This window comes from Ciconia boyciana, chromosome 18 (assembly GCF_034638445.1).
Source record: "Ciconia boyciana chromosome 18, ASM3463844v1, whole genome shotgun sequence".
NCBI classification, from domain to species: domain Eukaryota; kingdom Metazoa; phylum Chordata; class Aves; order Ciconiiformes; family Ciconiidae; genus Ciconia; species Ciconia boyciana.
This window is the reverse complement of record NC_132951.1, coordinates 6697744-6722776: the sequence shown is the minus strand read 5'-3', so window position 1 is coordinate 6722776 and position 25033 is coordinate 6697744. Positions and strand designations below refer to the sequence as shown.

Genomic DNA, 25033 nt, shown 5'->3' with positions numbered 1-25033 from the left:
TTGGGACCGGTGGCAGACTCAGGGTCAAGGGGATGCAAAATCAGCACAACAAGAAGAGCAAGGAGAGTGGGGGAGAGGCTGCCTTTGCTTTGATCACTGGAAAGGTAAAGCAAAAATAGAGCTTAAAAACCCAGCCAGGCAAAACAAGGCTGCAGTGGTGCTGATGGTTGTGTTCCCGTAAGCTCTGCTCTTTCCATCCTCTCCCCTGCTGGGGTTAGCCCTGGATGCACAAGTTTCCTCTGCTGGACAATGGGAAGCTGCTTCTTTTAGTAACCCCCTTTTCAAAGGGCCTTAAGCCCAAAACGAGCCGCATCTCTTTAATTATTTATTGGCATGGCTGAGCCGGCAGCTGGGTCCTGCTCTCCGTGTTCGGTGGGGCTGGGCTTTTTAATCCCTTTAAAGCAAGTGAGTGGGGAAGGGGAGGTTCGACTCTCGCACTCCCCAAGGCCTGCGGGCAGATCTGGGGAGGGGGAAGGAGCCCGTCCTTGCCAGCCATTTATCCAGACAGCACTGAGTGCTCGCTGAGAGGGATTTGAAATACGGTAGCTGCTCGTAATGAGCTGCTGGTGCCGGCGGATAAATCACCAGCACAATTTAATTATTTAATGCAACCCAGTGCTGGGGACGCTGTTGCTTAATTGGAGGGGAATGCAATAGCCAGGAAGGAGTAGAGCTGAGTCCAAACCTGGCCCGGTGCCGTGGGGAGATGCTGGGTTTCTGCAGCGTTTCAGGCAGCAGGGAGCCGAAGCAGAGGGGGTCGCGCTGTCTCGGTCCATACGAATCTGCGGCACTGGCCCGTTAGGGGCTCTGGCTTGCAGCCTCAGCAGGGCACCCAGAGCTTCTGGCCCCCCTTGGCACTTGGGTCTTTTGTGTTCCTGGTGTGCTCAGGTCTTGTACTCTATCCCAGCCTCTAGCCGGGCTCAGTGGCCAAGTGTCAAGGTCCTGTGGGGTGGGTGGATCCCTCCCCTGCCTGATCCCACTTCCCGCTAGCTGATCCCACCATATCCTCTGCTCCTGAGGAGCTGCTGTCTGGGAGGCTGTGTCTGCCATGAGACCCTTCCTCCTGGAACCGGAGGGCATGGGGAGCGATCCGCAGCTGGTTCAGCGGCAGCACGGCTCTGCCATGCCTGTCTCTCCACCCACCCCCTTCGAGTGGCACTTCAAGGGCTAGAAACTTGCTGGGCTCGGCTGTTTCCTTGTCCTCCCGGCAGGCAGCGTGAAGAATTGAACCACAGCCCAGGAGACCAGCCGGCTTCACACGGTCGATGCCTCCAGCAAAGTCAAACCAGCCGCCGCTTCTGCTGTCCTCTTTGTCCCCTTGAAGGAGGAATCCCCTCTCGAGACAGAGGAGCCTACATTGCCTGGGGCCTGGCCAGCTGCTGTGGCGGCTGACAGCTCTCTAGCTGCTTGGAGTCGGGTGAGGAGAATCCCAGAGCCTCTGGCAGGCTTGACCAGTTGTCGGCAGAGCCTCCTAAAACTGTTTGGAGCCGCTTAAAGTGCTGCCTACGGTGCTGCCTCTTGGTGCGTGGCGTGTAGCCGTTCCCCAGCTGTATGGGCAAGGTGAGGAGGAGGCTGTGTGCATTGGTCAGCCCTGGTCCTAACAGAACAGCTTGAGACACGGCGCTGTATCGCCTGTTGCACCTCTCTTCTTTTCCTTCATGGCCACGGCAGTGCCTCCTCCAGTCACTCTCATGCATCCTACACAGGTTCCTCACTTTCTCCTTCCAGCACGAGGTGTAAGAAAGATGGCTCCGTTGTCTTGCTGTTGCATTTGTCTTCCCATCAGCTTTGTGTTTGTATTGAGACATTTCTCTGGGAGCCAAGAGCTTCTCATGCTTGCTCTGATGAGACCACTGGTGGCAAACCAGGCTGCCTTTTCTCCTGGGTAGGTTGTATTTTGCCACATGCACTGGGTATTTCTGGGTCAGAGCTGCCGTAGCAGTCTGGCTGGTATGAGTTTGAAGCAACAGGAATCATGCTGAGGATGTTGACTTGCGATTAGGCCCTGCTGCAATGGGTGCTGTACAAACGCTAACATCATCACTGCTAATCCTGGCTCCTAAGAGACACTTCAGGACAAAGATTAGAGGCCTTGAGAAGGGCCTCTAAATCACATCATCAGCCACTGGTGAGAATATACGGTAAGTGCTGTGCTGTATCGCGAGGGGGATGCAGGACCCTCAAGATGCCAAGCCTGAGTTTTGTGTTGGAGATCCCTGAATTGTGTAGCACTTCCCTGCTTCTCAGTCCTGTATGCCCTACAGCTAGGAGCTTGCTGTAGCTCTTCTCCCAGAGGTTTTAGAGCATAGTGCTGTTACAGCTCATGAAAGACTGTGTGGGCGACTGGAGAGCCTGCCTCAGGCTGGGCTTTGTACTGGACTGATCTTCTGAGGGGAAGGACAATTTTCCTGGCCTCTCTGCATTTCGGGGAGGGTTGGCACATCCCATTTCCCCTTGCCACCCTTAGGAAGGATGGTGTGGGCTTTAACAACTCCAATCCAGGGCAGAGATGTCGGAGCCTGAGGGACTGCTCTGTTTTATGTCACCGTGACCCGTCATCTTCTTTGTCTCTGTAGCCCATTGAAAAGCTGGTGGCTCTTCTGAACACCCTTGACAGATGGATCGATGAAACCCCGCCAGTGGATCAACCTTCTCGCTTTGGGAACAAAGCCTTCAGGACCTGGTATGCCAAACTAGACCAGGTGAGCATGTTTTTCACGTGTAGGGTTACACGCAGCTCCTACGGAAGGGCAGCGTGCCCAGCAGGGGTAGCAGAATGGCTCTGTCATTGTATGGCAGCCAAGCAACCTACAGAGGAATTGCTCAGATAAGCTGTGAAGAATCCACCTCTTGATATGTATTACTTACCCCTGATCTGGTGCTGTCTTCTCCTCTTATGAGAGCATACGGTCCATGTAAATGCTCTTGGCTGGGTCTCCAAGTCCTGGATGGTCCATGAAGGTCCTCCAAGCCCAAGGAACTCCTTTGCTTTGTAACTGCCCGCTGTGTCTGCTAGCTGATAGGTAACAAAGAAAATCAGAGGAAGGTTGTGAAACTGCTGGACTTCCTTCAGCTCAAAGCACTTGCCCTGCACTGAGCTCTGGACGTGGCACAGGCACAGTCCCAGCAGCAATGAGCTTGCAGGTGGCCTGCTGCTCTATTAATGCTTTTGTCCTGGAGATGACTCAGTGGGTAACTGGGTTGATGTACTTGGATGGTGAAGCTTTTTTTTTCTACAGGATGCATGTGGCCTGGATAAGTGTCAGGACAGGCTCTCCCTGAATTGCTCCATCTCTGGAGATGACTTCTTCAACAGGAGAATTTGCTCCTCTGTCATGGTGGCTCTGGCCATTGTAGGAGTGCACCATTGCGGCTCCCACTCTGCAGCAGTGTCTGAGCACAGGGTGACTGGCTCCTGGGGACTGTGACAGATCTGCACTCACTTGAGGGAGTCTTGTGTCTTTCAGGAAGCAGAAAAGTTGGTGGCAACAGTCATCCCCAAGCATTTGGCTGACGCTGCACCAGAAGTGGCCGTGTACCTGAAGGAATCTGTGGGGAACTCCACCCGCATTGACTATGGCACAGGTACCTGGGCATGCATGCTGGTTGAGACTTGACTTCCTCGGGTAGTGACCCTTTGGAGCCTGATGCTGCATTGATTTAAATACGTTATTGCTACTGTTTTTTTAGTGCCAGCTTGATACAAACACCTTCCTTCTAGGGCCTCCTCACCCCTACGTCCAGTGTGAGCTATGACTGAAAGAGCTGGGAGCAGGGCTGTGCTAGAGCTATGACACCCTTTTCATGTCTCATCCGAGGAAATGTTAACCAAGCTGTGCAAGCCATTCTGGGATAAGCTGCAGGAGCTGCTTTACCGCATACAGCAGTCCTGCATCGCTGAACTGCAGTAGGTAGTTTAGAGGGATAGAATGTAATTACTTGAATTGGAACTAGAATGGGAACCAAGTTTGTGTTCGGTGGGAGGTGGCTTAAGGTCTGGTGCTCCCTAAAAGTGACATCACTGCTTACAGAGGGGCTTTGAAATCTGAAGGTAGAAGCATTTTGCACCTAAGGAGACACTGAATTGCAGGTTGGAGTAACTATACTGGCTTCAGTTAGACTTAGATCCAGAATCGTCTACATGCCCTGCTCCTCTGTCTGGAGGACAGGTGGTGTGCTGCGGAGAGTGTCCTCACTAAAAGGCAGGACAGCAAGACACTGGGTGCAAGGAAACATGACTTTGGACCTGGGCAGGGAGAAGAGGAGGACGTGGGTAAAAGGATGAAGAGCTGGAGGCTGAGCAGTGCTTGCCAGGAGAGCTGCGGCTCGCTGGCACCAGGGGGAGATGTTGTCTTTGGAAAGGCACCCACTGGCTGGGGTTTTGTCAGCTCAGGGAGGGAAATTCAGCCTTTCCTCCCCTCCTGTGTGTCCCAAGCCAGTGGCCCATGTCCTAGCTCAGTGGCTTGACCCTAGGTGCACTTTGTTCCTACACTGGGAGCTGCACTTCTTCATAGCGTGGAGCTGCTGATCTTGTACCCTCCCTTCTTCTGTGGTCCCTTCCACTAAAAGACATTGCTCTGGCTTTGCTGTTTGTTTCTTTTCCTTGCTGTTAGCTGGAGGACCAAGCTGCAGAGGCTCAGCCTGAGATCCCAGTACCTGCTGGGAAGGACCGTTCCTGGCAGCATCATGGGATCTGCATCCTTCCGACGCAGCTATTTTTGAAGCGGGAGGAAATCTGTTTACTTGCAGATGTGAGGTTCTCTTGCAGCCCCCGAGCAGACAACTCTGCGATGCTCCACTTCCCCTGCTGTGCCAAGCTCCTGGGAAAGGCCCTGCCTTGCTCCCAGCATGCCCAGTGTTGGAGCTGTTTCTCCTCAAGAACTTCTTTTTTTTTTCCTCAGAGTTAATGATCACCTTATGAATATCTAGAAGGTATACTTCGGGTGGGTGCTGTGTGGGGATGAAATATTGTCAGCTCCTGTCATTAATAGGATGAGGTAGCACCTTAGGGACAGCTGGCTGGGGCTCTTGACATGGGGAATGTGACTGCTGTGATTTCTGAAGAGCCGTTGTGGTGCCCACAGAAAGGTTGTCCTGGGGACACCAGTGTCACATCTCTTTATCTCTTTTAACTCCAGGGCACGAAGCTGCATTTGCAGCCTTTCTCTGCTGCCTCTGCAAAATTGGTGTGCTCAGAGTGGATGACCAGATGGCCATCGTCTTTAAAGTATTTAACAGGTGAGGTAATCGAAGGAGAAAGGCTGGAAGCATTGGGCTGTTTGGGGGCAGATCCCTGACAGTGTCCACTTCCAGCTGTCTGAGATGTGTGAGATGTTACTGCCTGTTCTGTACACCAGACTCCTCCTGTAGTCTGAGCTGATTGTGCCCCCTTTCTTCCACTCATCCGCACCATTTGGGAGTGAGAAGTTGTAAGAAGAGCCTCCTCCTGGGCTGTGAGCTGGGCAAATCAAGGGCCTTCTACAAAGATGTGTACATAATTAGAGAACGTGAGTGCTGAAGGGCCTGCTGGCCCAGGGAAAAAGGGCAGAATAGGAAAACCGAAGACAAATTTAGACAAAATTAGGAGGCAGATGTACTTTTTAATGAACTGTGCGGTGACCCATTATAACTATCTCCAAAAGAGGTGATAGTACCTTGTCTGTTAGAGGCTGAGTGTCTTTCTGGGAAGTTACTTTAGTCAAGCACAAGTTATTGAGCTCTGCAGAGGTATGTGGGTGAAGCTCTGTGCTTTCCGATAGACAGGAATATCTAATCAGAGGATCTAACATCTCTTCAGGCATTAAAAAGAATAGTCTATGAAACTGGCAGGCCTCCACTGCTCCTCTAGATGCGTTTCCAGCCCAGGTGGTAGAGTTGGTAGTGGTGAAACTGGTGGAATGGGTGTTTGGAGTCCAGAGATGTAATCCCAGCTGCATCACTGTTTGGTGGCATGGAAACAATTTCTTTCAATAGTACTTCCAGCTTTAATTTTCCACCTGAAAAGTGGAAATAGCGGTTGCTGTAAGGTGGAAAGCTTTCTGAGGTCTTTTGGAAGTTGTTGAAGGAGAGTGAAGTATCAATGTTTTCAAATGACAGTGGGGGTGGGGAAAGATCTGCACCAGTATAAGACACTGCAGATAAAGTAAACCCCTGCTTCTTGCTTTCTTAGTGAATTTGGAGTAAAAAAAACCAAACAAACCCAATTTTTAAAAGGTGTTGCTATTTGCTACTATACCTACCGTCAGGCTGTTTTCTGTGGCAAAGGAGCTGAATATATATTCTATGTGCTGTGCTGTATGTGTGGGTCCTGCCTGCAAGTGATAAAGTTGTGTCCTTCTCCAAACTGGTTGTTCTTGTCCTCATGTAAGTCAATGAAGACAGAAGAAGGCCTTGTCTTAACCCTTCCTTCTCTCTTTGGTCTCAGGTACCTAGAAGTGATGCGAAAACTTCAGAAGACCTACCGGATGGAACCTGCTGGCAGCCAGGGCGTGTGGGGCTTGGATGACTTCCAATTTCTACCTTTCATATGGGGCAGTTCCCAGCTTATAGGTACTAATAAAATTCTCGTGTCCCAGCCTGCCCCCTGCCCTGTCTGTCTAGGTTGCAAAGATGATGGGGCTTGGGACTGACTTTTAAATTCAAATATGTCAAATTTGTGTATAATACAGCAGAAGAGTTTGCTTGGAACTTGGATCTTTTTTTCCTCAACTTTCCAAATAAAGCTAGTTGCTTAGGTTGGGAGAGGGAAGGCTTCCTTCTACAGTACATCTGTCTCTATTGCAATGACTACAAGCTTTTTAAAAGGAGAGTCTTGTTTTTGCTGCTAGAAAACACATTTTCTGCCCTGGGGGGGTTCACCAGGTGCTCTCACTGCTGAGGCAGTGGAGTGGGAGATGAGATGGAAGGGAGCAGTTCTGTGCTGACTTCTGAAGAGCTCTGATGAGAGGATTGTGTTTCTTCTGGAAGAGGGGCAGGACAAGACCTGATTGAACTTGGTCTCAGAAGGGGGATGGCATACAGGTTACTTCCTATTGTCTCTTACTCTTTTTAGACCATCCAAATCTGGAGCCTCGACACTTTGTTGATGAGAAGGTGGTAAATGAAAACCATAAGGACTTCATGTTCCTGGAGTGCATCCTCTTCATTACAGAGGTGAGGACTGGAAGGTTTGTCCCACAGTGAAGTTCTCTTGATATTAGATACTTGGCTCTGGCTGTGGTTTTCTCTTCCTCCTTTGCTTGTTTGTTTGCTCCCATGGAACTGTGCGAATGAACTGTTGTTGCATGTCTGAGGTGCTCTCCTTGAATGAGTTGAGACAGGGATGTTGAGAGGAAAGTATAATTAAGCTAGATGGGCTGTGGATTGCAGTTGAAGGGAGCTGTAACAAGAGCAAACAAATAACCTTGGATCATCACTTGGATCAGTCAGTGGGAACTTGGATGGAGACGACTGGTGCCTGCAAGTGTGCTAGGAAGATGAAGTAGGAGCTGCAAAATGACTGGGCTTGCCAAGATAACCTCCCTTCCCTCCAGTTGTTGGGTGCTGCCTAGCAGGCCCTGGGCCTCCCTTTGCTTAGGGCAGGCTCCCAAACCTCCACACAGCTTGGTCTCCTCCAGATTCCACCAAAAAAGTTGTCCAATAAATGTGCCTTATTTGCAAACGATCTAAAGCAGAGATGGTGCTGAGATTCACCCAGCTGGCAACGCTATCAGGACCATGTTTCTGCTCAAGTACTGTAGGGCCCTTGGGTGAGGGACTGGTGATACTCAGCTTGTTGCCAACCGTGGGCAGCGTTTCTCAATGAGGGAGCTCACGGCTTTCTGCCCTCAGCTGCAGTGGATGATCTGGCCATGTTTCTACCGACCCCCTTGCTGCACGGTCTGGGCAGGGGGAGCAAGAACCACACACTCTGTTGTGGTGAGGGATTTCTTGGCTCTGGCAAGAGAGAGTTGATGGGATTAATTTTGAAGGACAGAGTGTGGTTCTTCCCCTTTGTTCTGTTCGCTCCCCCCCCCCCCCCTCCCCGCCGCTTCTCTAATTTAGTGATCAGATGAGAAGGGAGGTTACAGAATATAGCCTTTCATGTAGGAAATTTTCATAGGAGCCTTTGGCCCAAACCCCAGGAGGTGCTGTGTCAAGTCCTGCTGAATCTAGTAGGGTTTGTTGGTATTTAGCACCTCACAGGGTTTAACCCTTAATGCAGAGATAAATCACGCCATGGGTAGTAAAGAGGTGCTGGCAGAAGAGATCAAGATGAGGACAGGCAAGCAGGAGCCAAGATGCTCTAAGATTTAGTTTAATTTGGGCCTCTGTAATATCCAGACAGTGCACTAACCTGTTAAAAACATAAAAACATACATCTCTTGACGTGTGTAGAAAATTCTGCAGTGCACAGATGACACGTAAAGTTTAAAATACACAGCACCACACTGCTGCTTCAGGTCACTCTGCTTTTGCCTGCAGAAAGTTAGCTTTTCAGTAGGCTTTTAAAATAAGCGATTTCACTTCTTTTTCCGCACATTTATTGAGAATCATGGAATTCAGTGTTTCTGCTGCGTTCCTCAGTGCCACCTGGTGGCAAGGAGCCCTCTTCTCGGGCCCTCCTGGCGTGAGCCGCTAAGGGATGGCAACAACCTGGATTATCAAATGCATGGTATTTTCAATCCATCTTCATGCAGGCACTGTTTCCTTTTTGTAAAGATTTTGCTTTTAAAATTTGTTTTTTCTCTCCCAAATGCCTGGGAAGGCTGTTACTGCCACTAGGGGGGGCTGAGACAGCCTCGAGTGCCCTCCAAATGCTTTCTCTCCAAAATCAACAACAAAACAAAATAGCAGGGAAAAAGATAGAAGGGATTAAATACGTAAATAATATCGTTCATTTCTTATCTTCTGAGCTTGTCGGCTGGAAACAGCTCTCCTTTAAAGGTGTTAAACACGTAGCAAACACCGCAACAGTTCCCATAGTGGGTCTGGTACGTCTTACCGACGTGAGCGCAGGTTTTGTTTCAGCAAGCTACAACCGAGGTAGGTTGTTTTCTTTTAATATTCTCTTGAGCAGATATTTTTCTCAGCCCCTGGGTGACGTTTCAGGGATATGAATATACACTGTTGTGGTGTTTGCCACGTGTATATTTAAAGCTCAGGCTCTTAAAGTAGCAGCGAGATGATGTCCAGGCTGAACCCACCGAGGCATCCTCCTTACAGCAGCACCACCCTGCATGGCGCACAGGCGCGGCAGCGAGCCTTGCGTAAGCTGGCCTGCTGTTGGGAAATCCGCGGGGTGGTTTTGGACCTGAACGCGTGGTTCTTGAAGAGGGTGAGGTTTACGGAGCCGGCTGGGACTTGAGCTATTCCCTGCTGCCGCCTTGCCTGCCAAAGCGTGCCGTGGGGTGCGTGTGGTACCCGTAGGTGTGAGGATGAAGAGGGGTTGGGAGCATCTCTGGGGCGCCTGCCGCACTAGGGGCTGGGGACGGCAGCGATGGCAGAGCTCTGTGTGTGTGTGTGTGTGTGTGTGTGCAGAAGAGGGGTGCCGGCTATGCTCCGGCTGTTGCGGTGGATCAGTGCGATGGCCCAGGTGCTCCTCTGAGGGCCCAGGGCAGGCTGCAGGAATTTCAGCTTCAATCTGGCTTCTAAATTTGGAGGTTTGGGAAGGGAGGGCTCGGGTTTCTGCTGGAAGGGAAGGAGCTGACAGGAAAGCACGGCCTCAGCCGTCCCCCTCCCCCCCGGCACTGACAGAGGAACCATTTACAAAAGGCCGATTCTCTTGGGAACCGAGAGGCAGGAACGCCGCGTCTGTGAGTAATTTCCTGCTCAATATGGCTGCTCTGACTCACTCCGTTCCCCTGGGGTCACTGCGGGACTGCAGCGCTCTCGCCGCCTTTCGCTCTCCCCCCCTGGCTCTCCCTCTTCGCCCTTTGTGGCTGGAAAGAGAGGATTTTTTTTTTTTTTTTGTGTTGTTCCCCTCTTGTCCCCCTTATTTTTCCCTCCCCAGTTTGAAACCATAGCCAGGCCGTCCCTTGCTGGGCGCCCTGGGTGAGGAGGGCCACGGTGGTGGCCGTGCCAGGCGCTCACACAGCCCAGACGCCCGCATGGGGCCGGCCAGCCACGCTTGCCTCCTCCACGCTCTCCAGCGCGCTTGCTCCAGCTTGGGAAGGGGGGAGAAGCAAAGCGCGATGGTGGTGGCTGATGCAAGCTGTGCCCCTGCGAAGGGCGGCGATGCTGGAGGAAGGTTTGGCGTCAAAACGCACACAGCCAAATCTCCCGTGCAGGGGGGGATGCTTTGAGCGAACTGCCTGGCGCTGACCTCCCCGGCAGCCTTTAACTTGGGTGCCTGCCGGTGCCAAATCCTCGTGCTTAATAATGTGCCAGCTATGTCGGGTAACGTCGTGCTTTGTGTATCTGCGCGTTTCATCTTGTATCCGCAAGGAAAGCGTGCACGGTGGAGGGGAGCGGGAACGGCTGAGCAGCTCATCCGTCATCCCCCAGCTCACGAGAACCGCCAAGGGGAAGCGGGGATGCGTCTGCGCTCTCCCGGCAGCGGGCAAAACTACAGACCCGCTTCCCCCAGTGCTCCAGCCCCGATGTCAGAGCGTTTGAAGCACGTTGTCCTCCAAGCAGTGGGGTTTTCTGGGTTCCCCCCTGCCCTTTCCCTCTTTCATTCTCTGCTGCAGGCTGGTGCCACACAGACCTTGCGGAAGGGCAGCAGCAGTTTCCCAAAGCAGATTGATCAGCCTTGCTTGCTTTTACAGTAGGCAGAGAGGTGGTTTTGGAGGCTGTTTTCCCACCCTCGCTCCAGGCCTGTGTGTGCGTGGACGGAAGGGCTCAGTTGTTCGAGCCCCGAGTTGAGAACGAGAGTCCAAGAGATTCCTCTCTCCCCACGCTCCTTTTTAGCGTGAGCTTCAGCCTTGTGGTTTCTGATGTCATGGGAACTTCGCTCAGTCAGAGTGGCTGTGTTGTATTTCTTTTTCCCCCCGAGGGTCTGTTTTTGTTCATGGAGGAGAAAGAGAGACAACTACCCAGGGAATCTACATGCAACTGTCCCTGATCGCAGCTTCCCCCTGCCCTCCCTCCTCCAAACCCCTCGCCCTGGGAGGAGAAACACTGGAATATTAAAAAAAAAAAAAAAAAAAAATTTAAAGCATCTGCTGCAAGCTAGCAACTCGCAGCTCTGGAGCTGGTTTGGAGAGCAGGACTGGAGCATGTCCCCTCCGCTGCTGCCTCCCACCAGAGCCCTCTTCTGCTAGAGGCAGGTGTGGAGTGGGCTGCGGACACCGGAGCTGCTGCCAACCTGCGCTGCCCTCTGTATTCAGGGAAGGCAGCGGCGGTTGTCGCTGCTGCTTGTTGTTGATCTGAATGGGGAATGAGTCATTTTCTTGGAAAGCCCAGCAGTGCTGCACTGGGAGGTTTCTGGGTAGAATAGGAACAGCGTTGAGCCAAGCTTTACTGGGGGGGAGAACGGGACTTACGTGGGGCTTTTTTAATGCAGTCATTAAACGGGAGGTGTGCAGAAGGAGGTCTGATTAGGAAAGCGTGGCAGGAAAAGGCTTAATTTTATCAGGGAAGGGGGGAGCTGGATTGGCACGGCTTCATGTGATGTGGCCGCAGCAGGAGGGAGCGCGGAGGGAGGGAGGGAAGGCGCAGTGAGGTGGCTAGTGCGTGGGTCACAGGGCTTGGTGGGAATGTTTGCTTGGAGAGAGTGTGAGCGTGAGTCACTGCTGGTGCACGAGCTTCCTGGCTGGCCTGGCTGCCTCAGCCCTGCTCTCGGGTGTCTTTCAGATGAAGACGGGCCCCTTTGCTGAGCACTCCAACCAACTCTGGAACATCAGTGCCGTGCCCTCCTGGTCCAAGGTCAACCAGGGCCTCATCCGCATGTACAAGGCAGAGGTGAGCGCCGTGGGCAGGGGGAAGCTGCTTGGCCACACGCTTCCTCCCTTCCACTTCGCTGTGGGTCAGCTCTGCTCTTCTGCTGCTCCTTGGGTGGGGGCCCCGTGCTGAATGGGGCTTGGGAGCCCTTGGCAGTTCAGGTGCTGCTGGATAGAAGGAGGCTCCTGCCTGCCTAGTGTTTGCCCCAATCCCAAAATGGCCATTCCTTCCAGACATGACTCGTGCCATTTCTTGTCTTCCCATAGTGCAAGTTGCAGGTCTCCAAATTAGGGCCGATGTCTTGACCTGCTCGTCCGTCTGGTCCCCGCACTGCTATTCTACCAGCTGGAGGAGACTTGGTTTAAATTATCATCCCATGTTTCAAGAACCCCAGAGCAGACTGAATGCTTCCTACCGATCTCCCCTTGCTACGAGTCCCATCCGTGCAGTGTGCCGGACTGGCGAGGCCACAGCTACCTCCCCAGCTTGGCAGCCCTCCGCCTGCCGGGGCTCTGCTGGCGTTGCCCCAGCAGGCTTTCCTGGCGAACCCTGACCCGGGGAACTGGGCAGTTTTGGCTCTCCCTTATCTCTCCTTCCTGCTCGAGCTCACCCTGAGCTTGAGGAAGCGGGACAGGAACTGCCACATCTGGGTCTCCGGAGGGAACGACCGACAGACGGCATCTCTTGCTGAGAAGGATGGGACCGCGCTAGCTCTGCAGGGAGTCACCGTTGGAGGAGCAGGGATGGCGGAGCAGGGATGGCACAGCTCCCTGGTGCACCCAGGGAGACGGGTGGGGCTTGAAGGAGTTAATCCTATACCCTGTGGTCTCTGCGATGCTCCTGGTGCTGGGACTTCTGGCAGAGGCTCGCTGGGCAGCTCCACTCAGGCCCAGCAGACAAAGAGGTTAGCCCAGTGCACAAAGGGGTTAACTGTGCCGAACTCGGCGCGCTCCCTCCCCCAGCCCTTCCTCTGCACTGCACATCCTGTGTTTAGGTTCCAGGCCACATACCTCTCTAATCTGCGAGGTGTCACTCCCAGGCCCGCTGTCTCCTTCCGCCCCCAGCTCAGCTTTCCTCCCGGCCTCCAAAGAGGAGAAGCGGGACTGGGGGTTGACCCCCTCCGCTGGCTGCTCCTCGGAGGGGTGCCCCTGGGCTGCCCCTTTGGGACTGCCCCCGCTTGCAGCTCAGTCATGGGGGCTGAAGATGCTGCGTGCTGGGAAACCCTGCGCTGGAGGCTCTGGTGTGAGAGCTGGAGGGGCTGGGGGGGCTGGAGGGAGGACCCTGGCACTGGGAGAGCTGTTAAAGTGAAACATGGGTCCTCTAAAACCCAGAGCCTGAGCGTGGTCTGCTGCTGCCTTAAGAGCCCTGCCTTGGTCCTTCCTTTCCTTTGGCCCAGTTCCTTCTCACACTGGTTGGGTACTCCCCTGGCATCCTGTGTGCCCCATGCTGTTCGGGTGCTCCTGCCTGGTGCCCCACATGCCCTGTGCCGTATGGTTGCTCCCACCTCGTGCACCACGTACGTGGCTGGAGGAGCTTGGCAGTGATGTGCCCACGGTGCAGTGTGCATGTCCACTGATGCCATGGGGCCACCGTGTGCTGGCAGATCTACGTGACCTGCTGGGGACAGCCCAGCCCAGGGATCCTCTAGAGACTGGGAGATTCTTTGGCTCTTTTAGGTGCACCCAAGACATGGTCAGGGTCTTTTCTGGAGGCCTCGGTGTATTTTGAATAGCAGATGACATTCTGTGTAGAAATGCCAGATCCAGTACTGGTGGGTTTCTAGAAATATCTAGAGATGTAGCTGTGTCAGAGGGAGAATGCAAAAGCTGCTAGGAAGAGTAAGGACACAAATTTAGGCTAAGGTGTAGAAAACATTGAGTCAACCAAAGTACTTTACATTTAAGTTTTTTTCCTCAAAGAACTTTTGTAGATCTTAAAGCACTATTCCTAAGCACATGGTCCTCATGCAGCAGCGTCCTCTCCTGGCACTGCATGGTGCCTGTGTTCACCTGGATGGGCAGAGGAGAGCAGGGACTCTTGCTGAGGAGTCTCACTGGTTCTTTGTCTGCTCTGGGGAGTCTCCCACCCCGCTGCTGGCTCGGCTGGTTCCTGCCTGGCTTGGGAGATGAGAGGAGCATGGACGTGGCAGTGTGGCTGGGCAGAGCTTTCAGTTATGGTGTGCTCGGCTGTGCAGCTTTTAACAACATTTGCAACTAGAGGATCTCTTTGACTGATATTCTGGGAAGGACACAATGTTCAGGAATTGCTCAGGCTTCATCCTTTGAAAACTGAATCCTTCTGGGTGTTTCAGGCTAGGCACCCACAATCACTCTTGAAGATCTTGTCTGTTTGCTTGCTGGCTCCTGGAGCAAGTTTCTGCTTGATGTTGCCAGATGTGTTGCCTTCACCCTTGTGGTCTTTCTCCCGTTAGCCACTGCCAACATTAGCAGAAGATAAGTAAGCCAAAAGCCCCCAAATGCTGACGTGGGTCTTCATCCAGCTCAAGGCAGGAAGCTTCTGTGGCAATGCTCAAGGTGTGTGATAGTAAAGAGAAGGAAGGTTTGGGGTTGTGGTGTTGCTTTCTGTCTGACTGGCTAAGGTGAAAGCAAGATTTCCTTTTTTTTTTTTTGCCCTCCCTTCTCCCTGCCCTTCTGATCACCCGTTGCAATTAGATCAGGTGAAATCAGACACTTGGATGGAGGCTCCAGCTCCTTAACATGTCTGAGGTGGCTGAGAAGTGCACGGTGCCGCGTGGCACTGACTGTGAGTGGGTTTTGAGTGGAGGCAGCAGCAGGGCAAAGGGCTCACTTGCTAGAAGCAGACCAGGAGAAATCAAATGCTCACTTGCAAGCTGCTCTCACTTGGCAGGAGCGGGGCAGTCCCCAGACCTGGTTCATTTAAAAAGCACTCTGGATACTTTGTGTCTGCTCTGTCCCCTCTATGGGATGACTTTAAACAGCCGACAGAAAGCTCAGGTGCGTCCATGTGGCTGGAGCTCTACTCTGGATCCAGGCACGCCAGGGCGCTTGCTGCAGGGTCTGTGGATGGGCAGTAGACTGAAGACAATGTGTCTTCAGCTCTGTGTGTTTATGAAATCTCAAAAGTGTCTATTTATAATATAAATATAATGGGTGAAGATGTGTTTGCTTGGAAGTGCAAGGGCTTTTCTTATTCTCTCCATCAAAGGCAAGTGAAGAAGTCGACAGAATAGAGTGTGGTTAAAGCAGCAGCCTTGATGTTTTTCCCCGAGTCTGCTTTTGAGTCTCCTGACCTTTCCTTCTCTGCTGCAGTCAGTCAGGAAATACTTTCCATTATAACTAATCTAGTCCCAGTTCCATCTTTAAAGGTTGGACCCGAAGCATGTTTCTACTCCACAGTTGAGTCCTGAGCCAGCCTTCAGTGTGATCAAGATGGTGGCAAGAAGAAAATAAGCCTGTCCCCTCTGTTGAGCTAGTGTTGGCTAAGTTTCACCCACAGGTGCTGCAAGGAGGGTCCTATCTCTTGGCACCTCTAATAATCCAGTAAATTTGTGCTAGTCCTGCTGGAGAGAGGAGGAGGAGTTTCTCTGCTTGGCTCTTTTTGGGCTGGCAATCTGTTAAGTGGAATGGATACCCATTCTTCCCACTGGTGGTAAAGTCTCTTCATCCAGAGCCCAAAACAGTCTGGTCTTCCGTGGGACTCCTTGGAGCTAGTTGGGATGACATTTCTAGCTGTCAACATCTTCAGTGTTCATTTCTCTCTGTTCTTCCCTCACGTCACTGCTGTCCAGCACTGCTTCCTCTGAGGGTTTGTCTAAGTGGTTGTGCTGGGAGATGGCAGCAGCTCTGAGCATCCCACGCATTAGGAAGCTTTGAAGGTGATGTGCCCTGATGGTCGCAGGATTTCCTTCTCCTTGGTGCCTTGCCATGGAGGCTTTGGCTGTTATTCCCCAGGAGTGGATACAGCCGTGCTGTACTTTCACCACCTCCAAACTTGCTTTGGCTCCAGCGTGCTTGCGAGCAGTTCAGTTGTGCTGGAACCAGTTGTCTGACCTCTGGCTCCGAAGGGATTACCGTAGGCCTGGGCTTCTGAGCACAAATCCTCCTGCTTGCCCATGACGACAGCATGAGGGCAGGCTGCCTGCCTCTGCCTGTGCCCTGCCTTGGGGTGAAGAGCTGTCTGCAGCACACCGCTTCCTCCCCCTCCCCAGAGCTGGGATCTCCCCTGCTGCAGCACGTTCAGCTCGGCCCCGTGGAGGGCACAGGACTCCTTCCCATGGAAAGGAGAATTGTGACTACGACATGGCTCTTGTCTCCCTTTGGTAGGAAAGAACTGTGAAATTAAATGCCTGGAGGAATGAGCTGTGCATTTTGTCCCCAAAATCTGCCTGGGAGGCTGCTGGTTGCAGGCAGGAGCCGGTGTGGTCTTGACACCCTCCAGCTCTGGGTCTGCAGCTTGCGGGGAGCTGGGCGCCTGCCTCGTGCAGCACCCCATCCACCCTGGCTCTGAGCAGATGCTGTTTGTGCCAAGGAATTGCTGGGACTAGATGGACTGCTGTTGGTTGGTAGCTGCTGTGCTTTGATTGTATGTACTTCACGTCTCCTGGAGGATAAGACTCCCATCAGCAGACCCATGCCTCAGCTGGGTACAGGGGAAAGGCTCTCCTCCTAGGACACAGGGCACTTGGGTTTCTTTTCTCCTCTTCTTATCGTGCTGTCTAGGGAGGGAAGAACTTGCCCCTCTGCCTGCAGCAAAGAGGTGGCCACCATCTCTCACTAGCCGTGCCCCCAAGCGCCCCAGTAGATGAGTCCCCATTGCAGCACAATGAGGTGGTCTCCGACCCTTGTTTAGCACAGCCGCTCACAGCTAGCGTGGGTGATGTTGGTGTAGATGCAGCTGCTGGGTTGGTGTACACGTACTGCTGAGGTTTGTGTGTCTGGAGGTGAGTCTGCTCTGTGGTCTCTCTAAGTTTTGGGCAGTCTGAATCTGCAATGACTCAAAAAAACAGAGTCTGAGTGGCTCTGCCGGGCGAGTGCTGACAAACTTTGACGTGGTTATTGACCACAGTCACTGGCCTTCCTGCCCTGGCAGGATGGTGAGCAGAGGGGCTGTGCCCTCGCAGCCTGGCTCTCCCCACGCAGAGCCCGGTCTTAGCTGGAGGAAGCAGCTCTGAGCTAAGCTGCCCCGTAGAGGACATATGTGACTGCTCTGTGATCCACACTCCCTCTATCCTTACTCTGCAATGGGGGGTGGGAATTTCAGAGGTGAGGGGTTGTGGGGAATAGGATCACATCTTAAGCTATGGCAGCAAAATCACTGGTGCTTGTCTGTCAAAGACCTGAGAATCTGGAAGGTAGTTTGGGCAGTGCCTTGCGGCTGCAGCATGGTGCCTCAAACCCAGAGTGTGGGCACTGTCCTGGGGAGGGAGTCTCTTCTCCAGTGAGATTTCTGCAGTTCCCCAAGGGTTTGTAGGGTGAAACTCTTCAAAGAGACCAGCTCGAGCAAGGAGAGGTGGTGAGAGAGAAAGCTGCTGACATAAACATGCCTCTTCTGCTCATGCTCTAGGCCTGAATTTCAGCAAGCAAAAGGCTGTGGCTGAAGGGAAGGGGATGGGGTTATGAAGTGTTACTGGGCTGAGGAGCCTGACGGGAATGTGGGCGGGAGACACGGGACTGATCCCTCTGCCTGCAGCTGAGCCGAGTGGCCCCAGGCTCGCTGCCTCCTGACCCCAGGGGCAGGATGTAGCTCTGGCTGCATGCGTAAGGTGGAAATGTCTCCTGAATTCACCCCTCTTTATCTCCCCTCCTGCAGTGCCTGGAGAAGTTTCCTGTGATCCAGCACTTTAAGTTCGGCAGCCTGCTCCCCATCCAGCCTGTGACGTCCTAAGGAGCGCTCGGGAGGAGTCGAGGCAGCGGAGGCGTAGCGCGTCGCTCTTCCTCCTCCCCTCACCCCCTCCTCATCACCTTGCCCGTTACACACAGCCCATTCATTCCTGCACATCCTCATCGGCAACCACAGATCCAAAGCACTTGCCGGCCTTGCATCGGAGACAGGACCCGGAGCGGCTCCTCCTGCACGTCCCCAGCACGGGGATGTCTCGCCAGCGACCAAGCCGGGGCTGTGCTTCTCCGCTCTGCTGCATCCATGGGCAGCGCGACTCCTGCGTACGGCTCTGGGCGTGTGAATGGGGTTTGAGTAGGGGCTGCCTTGCAGCAAAGGCCCTCGGCTTCCCTTCCCCGGAGGAAGGGGGTGTGGAGGGGAGGAAGGCACGTGTGTATGTGTTGGGCAGTGGTAACTGCAATTTCCCTTTTGAATTTCATTGAAGTTTCCTGTTGCTGTTTGGTTTGGGAAACCACTGCGAGGGGTGAGGTGTGAGCCTGCACGTGCCTGTAGGCAGCCACCTCTGCTTGCACGGGGGGTCTGAAATGGGTAGAGGAAGTTGTAGGGAAGGTCTGTGGGTTGCTGGAAGCCCAGGGTGCCATCTCTCCCTTATTCTGGGTAAGGAAAGCCCCCTCCCTCCTCCCTCTGTGTGTTCTGCAAGGTTCCCTGGGTCTTCCTTTCCCACCACCGCCTCTTCTCTTGGGTGAAGCTGGGAACCTTCGAGGCTGCGGGGGTCTGAGCTGGCTCTGGAGCCGGAGACAAAGTCCCTGGAGGGACCCGGCTCTGTGGGAACAGCTATGCAAAGACACTGCTCAAGCAGCGCCTGCTCAGGCTCCTCTTAATGGGCACAAAACCTCACATGTTCGCACACATTCATCTCTGGGTCCAACCTGCCCTCTGCACTCCCCGTTTCCTCCTCCATTCTTTGCTGCCCCGGGGCTGGGTTGGCCTCAGTGGCACAAGGTGACCGTGGTTGCTACTGCTTGGTCATAAATTGTAGTGACAGCCCCATAGCAAAGGGATTTCCCCACGAAGCAGCATGTTCCCCAGCTCTTTTAGGGAGGCATCCCCGGAGCAAAGGCAGCATGGGGGGCAAGCATGCAGCTTTACATGCATTTATATACCTGTGCTGGAAACAAAAAGCATAAATAGCCCAGGACAGCGGGTTATAGCTCTTTCCTTTTGTCATTCCTTGCTGGTGTTGCTGTGCTGGACCTCGGGCAGAGGGACCACACTTCCAGTGCCACCAGCAGCAGTGTCTCCAAGGCAGGTGAATGAATGGGGACGCGGTCCAGATCATACCAGCGGTATCACTAGGAGGGCAGAAACGGCTGGTGCTGGGTTTGAGATGAGCTGTCGTGTCCACAGGTCTTGACCAAGGTGGTCCACAACTTTGCAGCTGGAGAGGGGATGTTTCTTCTTGGGGTTCCCAGGCCGGATGTCGGGGGGACAGGGCTCTGACCTGGTGTTTGCTGGGGGTCGGGGCAGCAGGGATCCTTCCTCTGGCACTCCCGCAGAGCACGGAGCGGGCGGTGGGGCTGCCCCCAGCCAGGCTGCTCGGCTTTTGCTGCTGCACTGCTTTACTGTTGGGGGTGGGGGGGAAGCCTGCTTGTGAATTTTTTTTTTTTTTCACAGTTTTCTTTTTGCCAGACCTATTCACTCCCTCTTGTAAAGGTTCTGCAGACGCTCATGGGAGGGAGAGCAAGAAAAGAGTCTAAATTAAGAGGCAGTGAAACGCAGGTGTCCGCAGAGCTAAAGCAGAGCTTTCTAGCACTGCTACTGTCCTGTCTGCTCCTGGCTCGGCCCTGGGCGGGAGGGGGCAAGGATCTTTTGACCTGCCTGAAACAACTATAAACTTGCATTTTAAATGAAAATGGAAGACTGGAGTTAAGTCTTGTTTTATTCCTAAATGGGATGTGTGTTTTGTCTTGGCTTTCCAAATGGATCCACTCCTGGAGCGATGCCGGAGATCTGTGCGCTTGCTGGGACTTGATGAGTCCATCTCCGGTGGAGCGGTTTAGCAGCCAGCGCCTGGAGCAGAGACCCAGGCGTCTCCACCTGTGCCCCCTCGCGTTGCTGCATGGCTTTTGGCAAGCGTCACCATGCTTTAAATGGCTGTGCAGCATCTGGCTGGCAATGCCTGAGCTAAAGCCCATGGTTTCCCAAAGCTGCCCAAGGGTTGGGAACGCATCTCTCCTGGTCACCTTATGGAAATGGGGCTTCCATGCAAAAGGATCGGTGGAAATGATGACATCCATGCATGGGAGGGACACCAAGAATGTGAAATACAGCACCAAAAGGGGTGGGGAGGTGCTTCTTTGCCCTGCGTTTGCAGCCACTGCTCCCTGGGGACAGTGTCCCTGGGCTTAGGACCTGCCGAGGAGGTGGGAGGAGGCTCATGTAGAGCTCCGTTTCTTGCTTGCCTGAGTCTGCACGTCTGTCCTGCTAGGGATTTTTGGACTTCAAGCAGCTAATTCTTGTGTAAGTCTTACCAGCCCGCTTGGGATATGCCCCTGTTGTGTGGCAGTCAGCTGCTTGCCTTCCTCTGACTCCCACCGGCATCCATCACTGGATCTGGGGGCTCTGCTCCTCTCCCGGTGGGTCCACACGTAGCAGCACCCAGGGCTGCTCTCTGTCTGAAGCAGCACTCCCCCAACTCCTCCCACGTTGTGGTTTTAATTCAAGTCTCTGTATTTTGCACTGGTGAGTGTGCTGGTCTCTCTCGGGCTGGGGTTTGCTCCCACTTTGGGAGCAGAGCCAGCAAAGCCAAAGGCTGGAGCCTTCGGCACAGGGAAGAGGCTTTGTGGAGGCCCTTCCTGTGTTGGTGGTTGATCTCTTGCTTGCACCAAAATTGACTCGTTATTTAACTGCATGAAGCAAGTACATCCAGTCTGTCTTTGTATCCTTCTTAGGTGTCTTTCTGTCATATAGTATGTTTTATGTATTTATTTAACTTCTTTGCTGTGTCCACCCCCCTCTCTCCCAGCTTGGATTTGGCAGGCAGGTGATGTGCGAAGCCTGTTCCCAGGCCAGCAAATACCTCTTGAAGATCTCACAACCAAAGGACATTTGAGCCTTGTTTCTGAGGCAGGGTGAGAACTGGAACCTTTTTCTTCAGATGTTTTTCCTGTCCTGCTGTCGGGGCTGACTCAGGACTTCCAGTATCAGTTTAGCTCAGCAGCTTTGTTGGATTTATATAGAAAATTATACCTGGACCTTCTCACGAGCGGTTGGAGCTAGCGTAGATGTGCTTAGCAAATACGAGTTTTCTTGTCACTGGGTTATGTCTTCTCTGTCAACGCAGGCCAACTGTGTGAGTGCATGTTGCTAAAAGTGGCAGCAGAGTGGAGGGATGGATGGTGAGCAGAAATGTCATCTTGGATCACAGATGTTTTCTTTGAAGGCACTTGAATTCATCTTGAATGCGTCCCTTGGTGAACATGACGCGCAGTGAAGGGGAAGCAGGCGTAGTGTGGGTTTCTCACCATCTTCCCGCTCAGCCCACTGACCAAGCCAGTTTTTTAAAATTCAGTGTTTAGAACTGGATCCTTCGGGGTTGCAATACGTAGGCCAGTTCGTGTTTCTGTTTAACAGCTGTTGCCTTTACATGGGGTGCATTTTGCAAATCGCCGTCAACCTTCCCCTGTCTCTTTCTTCGCAGCCCTCCTTTATAAATGATCGTTCATGGCAGCCAGTAATAAATGAAGTAAGAGTTAAGAGAAGCAGCCTCGTGCAGTGATAGTAGTAAAAGAATAAAAAATAGAACTGTTTCATGCTATTGTTGCTGTATTAACTTGTCCCTGGTGTGCAGCTCAGTTCCATTACGTAGTGCTGGGTTCCTGCTATTAAATAAACAAAGAAGTCCCCATTGCAGAACCAGCATTTGTTGAGCAGCAAAATCTGAGCTGGCAGTTTCCAGGACAAAGACGTACTTCAGACCCCAAGGAACTGGTGTTGAACCACACAAGAGCCCTGGACACCGCACTGTGTCCCTGCAACTGCATTGACTTCCTTCCTGAGAGAGGGAAGGAGGCAGAAATAGGTGGGAGAAGGTGGAATCGGTGGTTAACGATAACTGCTAACGTAACCTGAACTCTCCTGCTGCCAACGTGCCAGTGGGAACCTTCTACGGTTGAGAAGCTCATGGGGATCTCGTTGCTGCTTCAACAAGGACTCTCCTGGCTCAGATGTAGAATTTAACAGGGCTTTTGGAGGTCGTTTCATGCTCTAATAGCCAAGAGGAGAGATCTTTATCCTTTAATGTTGCTTCCCCTTCAGTGGATGAGCACTTTTCCCATTGATGTCAGGGCAAACTCCTTGAGCGTCCTGGGGACAGACATGTCTTCTCTGGACTGATCTTGTAAAAATTGTGCCAAACTTCAAACTAGGATGAGCCAAATTGAAAAAGGGCTGCCTCCATATCAGATTTAGCGAGGGCTGAACCATGATGGGCATCTTCAGCTTGGAGATATGCTCATTCTGAAGAGCACAAGCCTGTGAGCAGGCTTCGGAGGTTAGAAAAGGCTTTTGAGGGGGTGGAGTGGGTGCTTCTGCTTGCTATAAAAAGCCTGGGCTTGGGAATCTCTACATCGGCTGGCTCTACGCAGGGCGTAAATACAGTTGTCACTAAAATTGGAACGAGTCACTCCCTGTGTTCCCAGTTGCAACTGTAACACAGATAATAAATAACATCGAAATCCCTCATCAGAATTTGGGCTCCTTAATGCTCGGTGCGTGCAAACCCATGGAAACAGGAGTGGGGTCCTGCGGGAGCAGTGCTGCGGGGCCCTGACCAGCGGGCACCGAGCTGTGTTTAAGTCCTCCTGAACACATACTTGCTTCCTTTTGTAAAAATGGATTACGGATGTGCTCAAGGATTTGCTGAGCCTACAAAGGGAGGAAGGAGAGAAAGCCGAGGAGCAGTTCCATATCAGTTCTTCTGTTTCTAAGACACCTGGGAGAGAGAAACCCAAGCAGACTGCACTGCAGAAGTCAGGGTACCCAAATTACCTATTTTGACATGAATTCCTCCCAGTTTTATGTGTGGAAACAGGTTTTTTGGAGAGGGTGAGGTCTACGGTGCTGGACCCCAGCCTGGTGAATAGCTGTGGAGCTGCAGGCCACTTCATGTATGCAGGGTTGATGAGGTACACCAGCACTGCGCTCTACAGCCTCCGTGTCGACACAACACTTTGGGTTTCAGCTACACATGGTAATGCTGCTAAAGGAAATACATGTTGTACTATTGCTAAAAGAGCAAAGCATTCCAGTATTCCTAAGAGTCGACATGTCCTGTAATGGCTATGAACTGTATAAAATTGACTGGTATGGTGGTTAGAAAGAAATTCCAGCTAGATTGTAAGATACTGGAGCGTATTCTTTTATTGGGTACTAGCTGATCACTGAAAGCGACTGCTCTGCAAAGGGTCTTACTTTTCCATGTTCAGAGCATATACCTTTAAAAATATTAGTTTAGGTATTACATATCCTCTTTGAAAAAATTCCCTTGTAGGCAAGAATAAAACTTACAAAAAGACTGTTACAGAGATCATCAGCTCTCTATTAGATAGCTTGGAATATGCTCCACTAGCACCAGAGTTTAGTCTTCTCCAAATTACTGTAGAGGATTTGACTGTATCTTGCTGATCCATCCACATTTTAATTTCCTCTGCACGGATACATATTGCAGGATGCTGGAAATCCCCAAGCCCACTGGAGCTGCAAGACTGGATGTTTCATCCTGTAACACCAATAAAATGTTAATGCATACTAATAGCAACAGCAAAGGGGTTTATGGAGTGAGCTTGGAAGTATTTTATAATTGCCAGGGTATCTGTGTCACAGAGAATTTGGGGTTAGAGTCATCAAGTACTGCGCTTTGTCAACGCAGGAAAAGAAAACCCCTCAAACGTACCTCAAACCTACTAATTTTTATAATTAAAGGGGGAAGATAGGAGATGAGTCCCTGGGGAGAGATTCAAACATAAATTGCATATACATGAGAGAGCTGCCCACTGGTTTGGGTGGATTCAGAAGATGTGGGCTCAGTTGCCTACTCTACTGCAGACCCCCACTGTAACCTTAACTCAGGATACCACCTCGGTTTTCCACCTGGAGACCAAGAATAAAAGCCCTGTCCTGCTTTATAAACCCAGTAAATCCAGGCACGAGGTGACATAAATACATCAGTAACGTGAAATCCAGGGAGCTGGGGCACGGGTTGGCTTCTCCGCACGTTGCACTGCCCGGCTGGAGCATCTCACAACTTCCAGCAGCAACTCACATGTCTGCTCAGCCCAGCCTGGTGGTGTGGTCCCGTTTACTGCAACCTAAGGTACAAAAAAAAAAAAAAAGGAATTTTGAAATCGGGGTCAGAGGGACCAGGTTTTCTCCATCTTGCGGTGTTTCCATGTGCTGCTCTTGCTGGCGCTGCCAGCCTTCGGTTGTGCCCCTCATCCTGCCTGTCCTGAACACGCATCTCTGAGATGCCCCAGTTGGTGTTGGAGGACCGTGGGACAAATAAAGTAGCAGCGAGGCTGTGGAGATCGTGCCCCGTTAGAAGCACCATGCCAGGAACCACTGATCTGCCCCGGCTGGCAGTCGGCTCCACCGTTTCTCACGCTGGACCGGAGCACGTGGTCTCCGTGGTCCATGGGCAGAAGGGGAAGAGCCTGGATGACCACAGTGCTGCTTGTTTTAATAGACGTGCTCCAGAACCTGGGGATTTTCCAGAGTCAACAGATCCCGAGCCAAGGTATAAGCCAGAGGCATTGCCTAACCCGGCAGGCAATGGAGGGCCAAGCTGAAGAAGCTCTGCATGTAAATGCTCCTTAAACAATGTTAGGCTACTGCTAATCCAGCAGTTAATCCAGCAGTAGCACTGGGGGGACAAACGGAAGGCTCAATCCTCCCCCTTATCTCTTCTTGTCACTGAGCTGTAGGACCGAGCCCAGCGCACAGCACCGCAGAGCCTGGGATCTTCGTGTCCCAGCTTTTTGGGCTTTTTAACCATGTTCTTGCCTTCTGGTTCATACGGGAGTGGAAGAGCTGGGCTGTTTGTGGTGCTGCGGGGACCACAAGCATGGCTTTTGTTGGGGGGGGACTGGTGATGGAGGAGAGCAGCCGTGGAGCCTGGAAGTGGGGTTGTCCCCAGGCCCCGAGAGTCCTCCAGGCTTTTGTGGCCTCTGTAGGACCACAGCCAGGGTGCTGCTTTGCCCTTGCACGGGTGCATCTCGACTGAGTCCCGCTGGAAGCCGTCTGCAAAGCTTTCCCTTGCCTTACACCAGCATGGGGCTGATGAGGGCGAAGCCCG

General features: G+C 52.5%; 1 protein-coding gene across 3 annotated transcripts in view; it reads left to right on the top strand.

Moving 5' to 3' along the window:
• Window positions 1-22558, top strand: part of PTPA (protein phosphatase 2 phosphatase activator) — a 29364-nt gene extending 6806 nt beyond the window's left edge. The window contains exons 4-10 of one of the 3 annotated variants that reach the window (XM_072882954.1): window positions 2577-2702; window positions 3468-3585; window positions 5139-5238; window positions 6425-6549; window positions 7052-7152; window positions 11776-11883; window positions 17653-22549. In XM_072882954.1, the coding sequence (XP_072739055.1) occupies window positions 2577-2702; window positions 3468-3585; window positions 5139-5238; window positions 6425-6549; window positions 7052-7152; window positions 11776-11883; window positions 17653-17727 (753 nt within the window). In that variant the 3' untranslated portion in view covers window positions 17728-22549. Of the gene's footprint in view, window positions 1-2576; window positions 2703-3467; window positions 3586-5138; window positions 5239-6424; window positions 6550-7051; window positions 7153-11775; window positions 11884-17652 lie in introns of all 3 variants that reach the window. The other 2 variants (XM_072882953.1, XM_072882955.1) reach the window with 2 other exon arrangements.
• Window positions 22559-25033: the final 2475 nt, after the last annotated feature.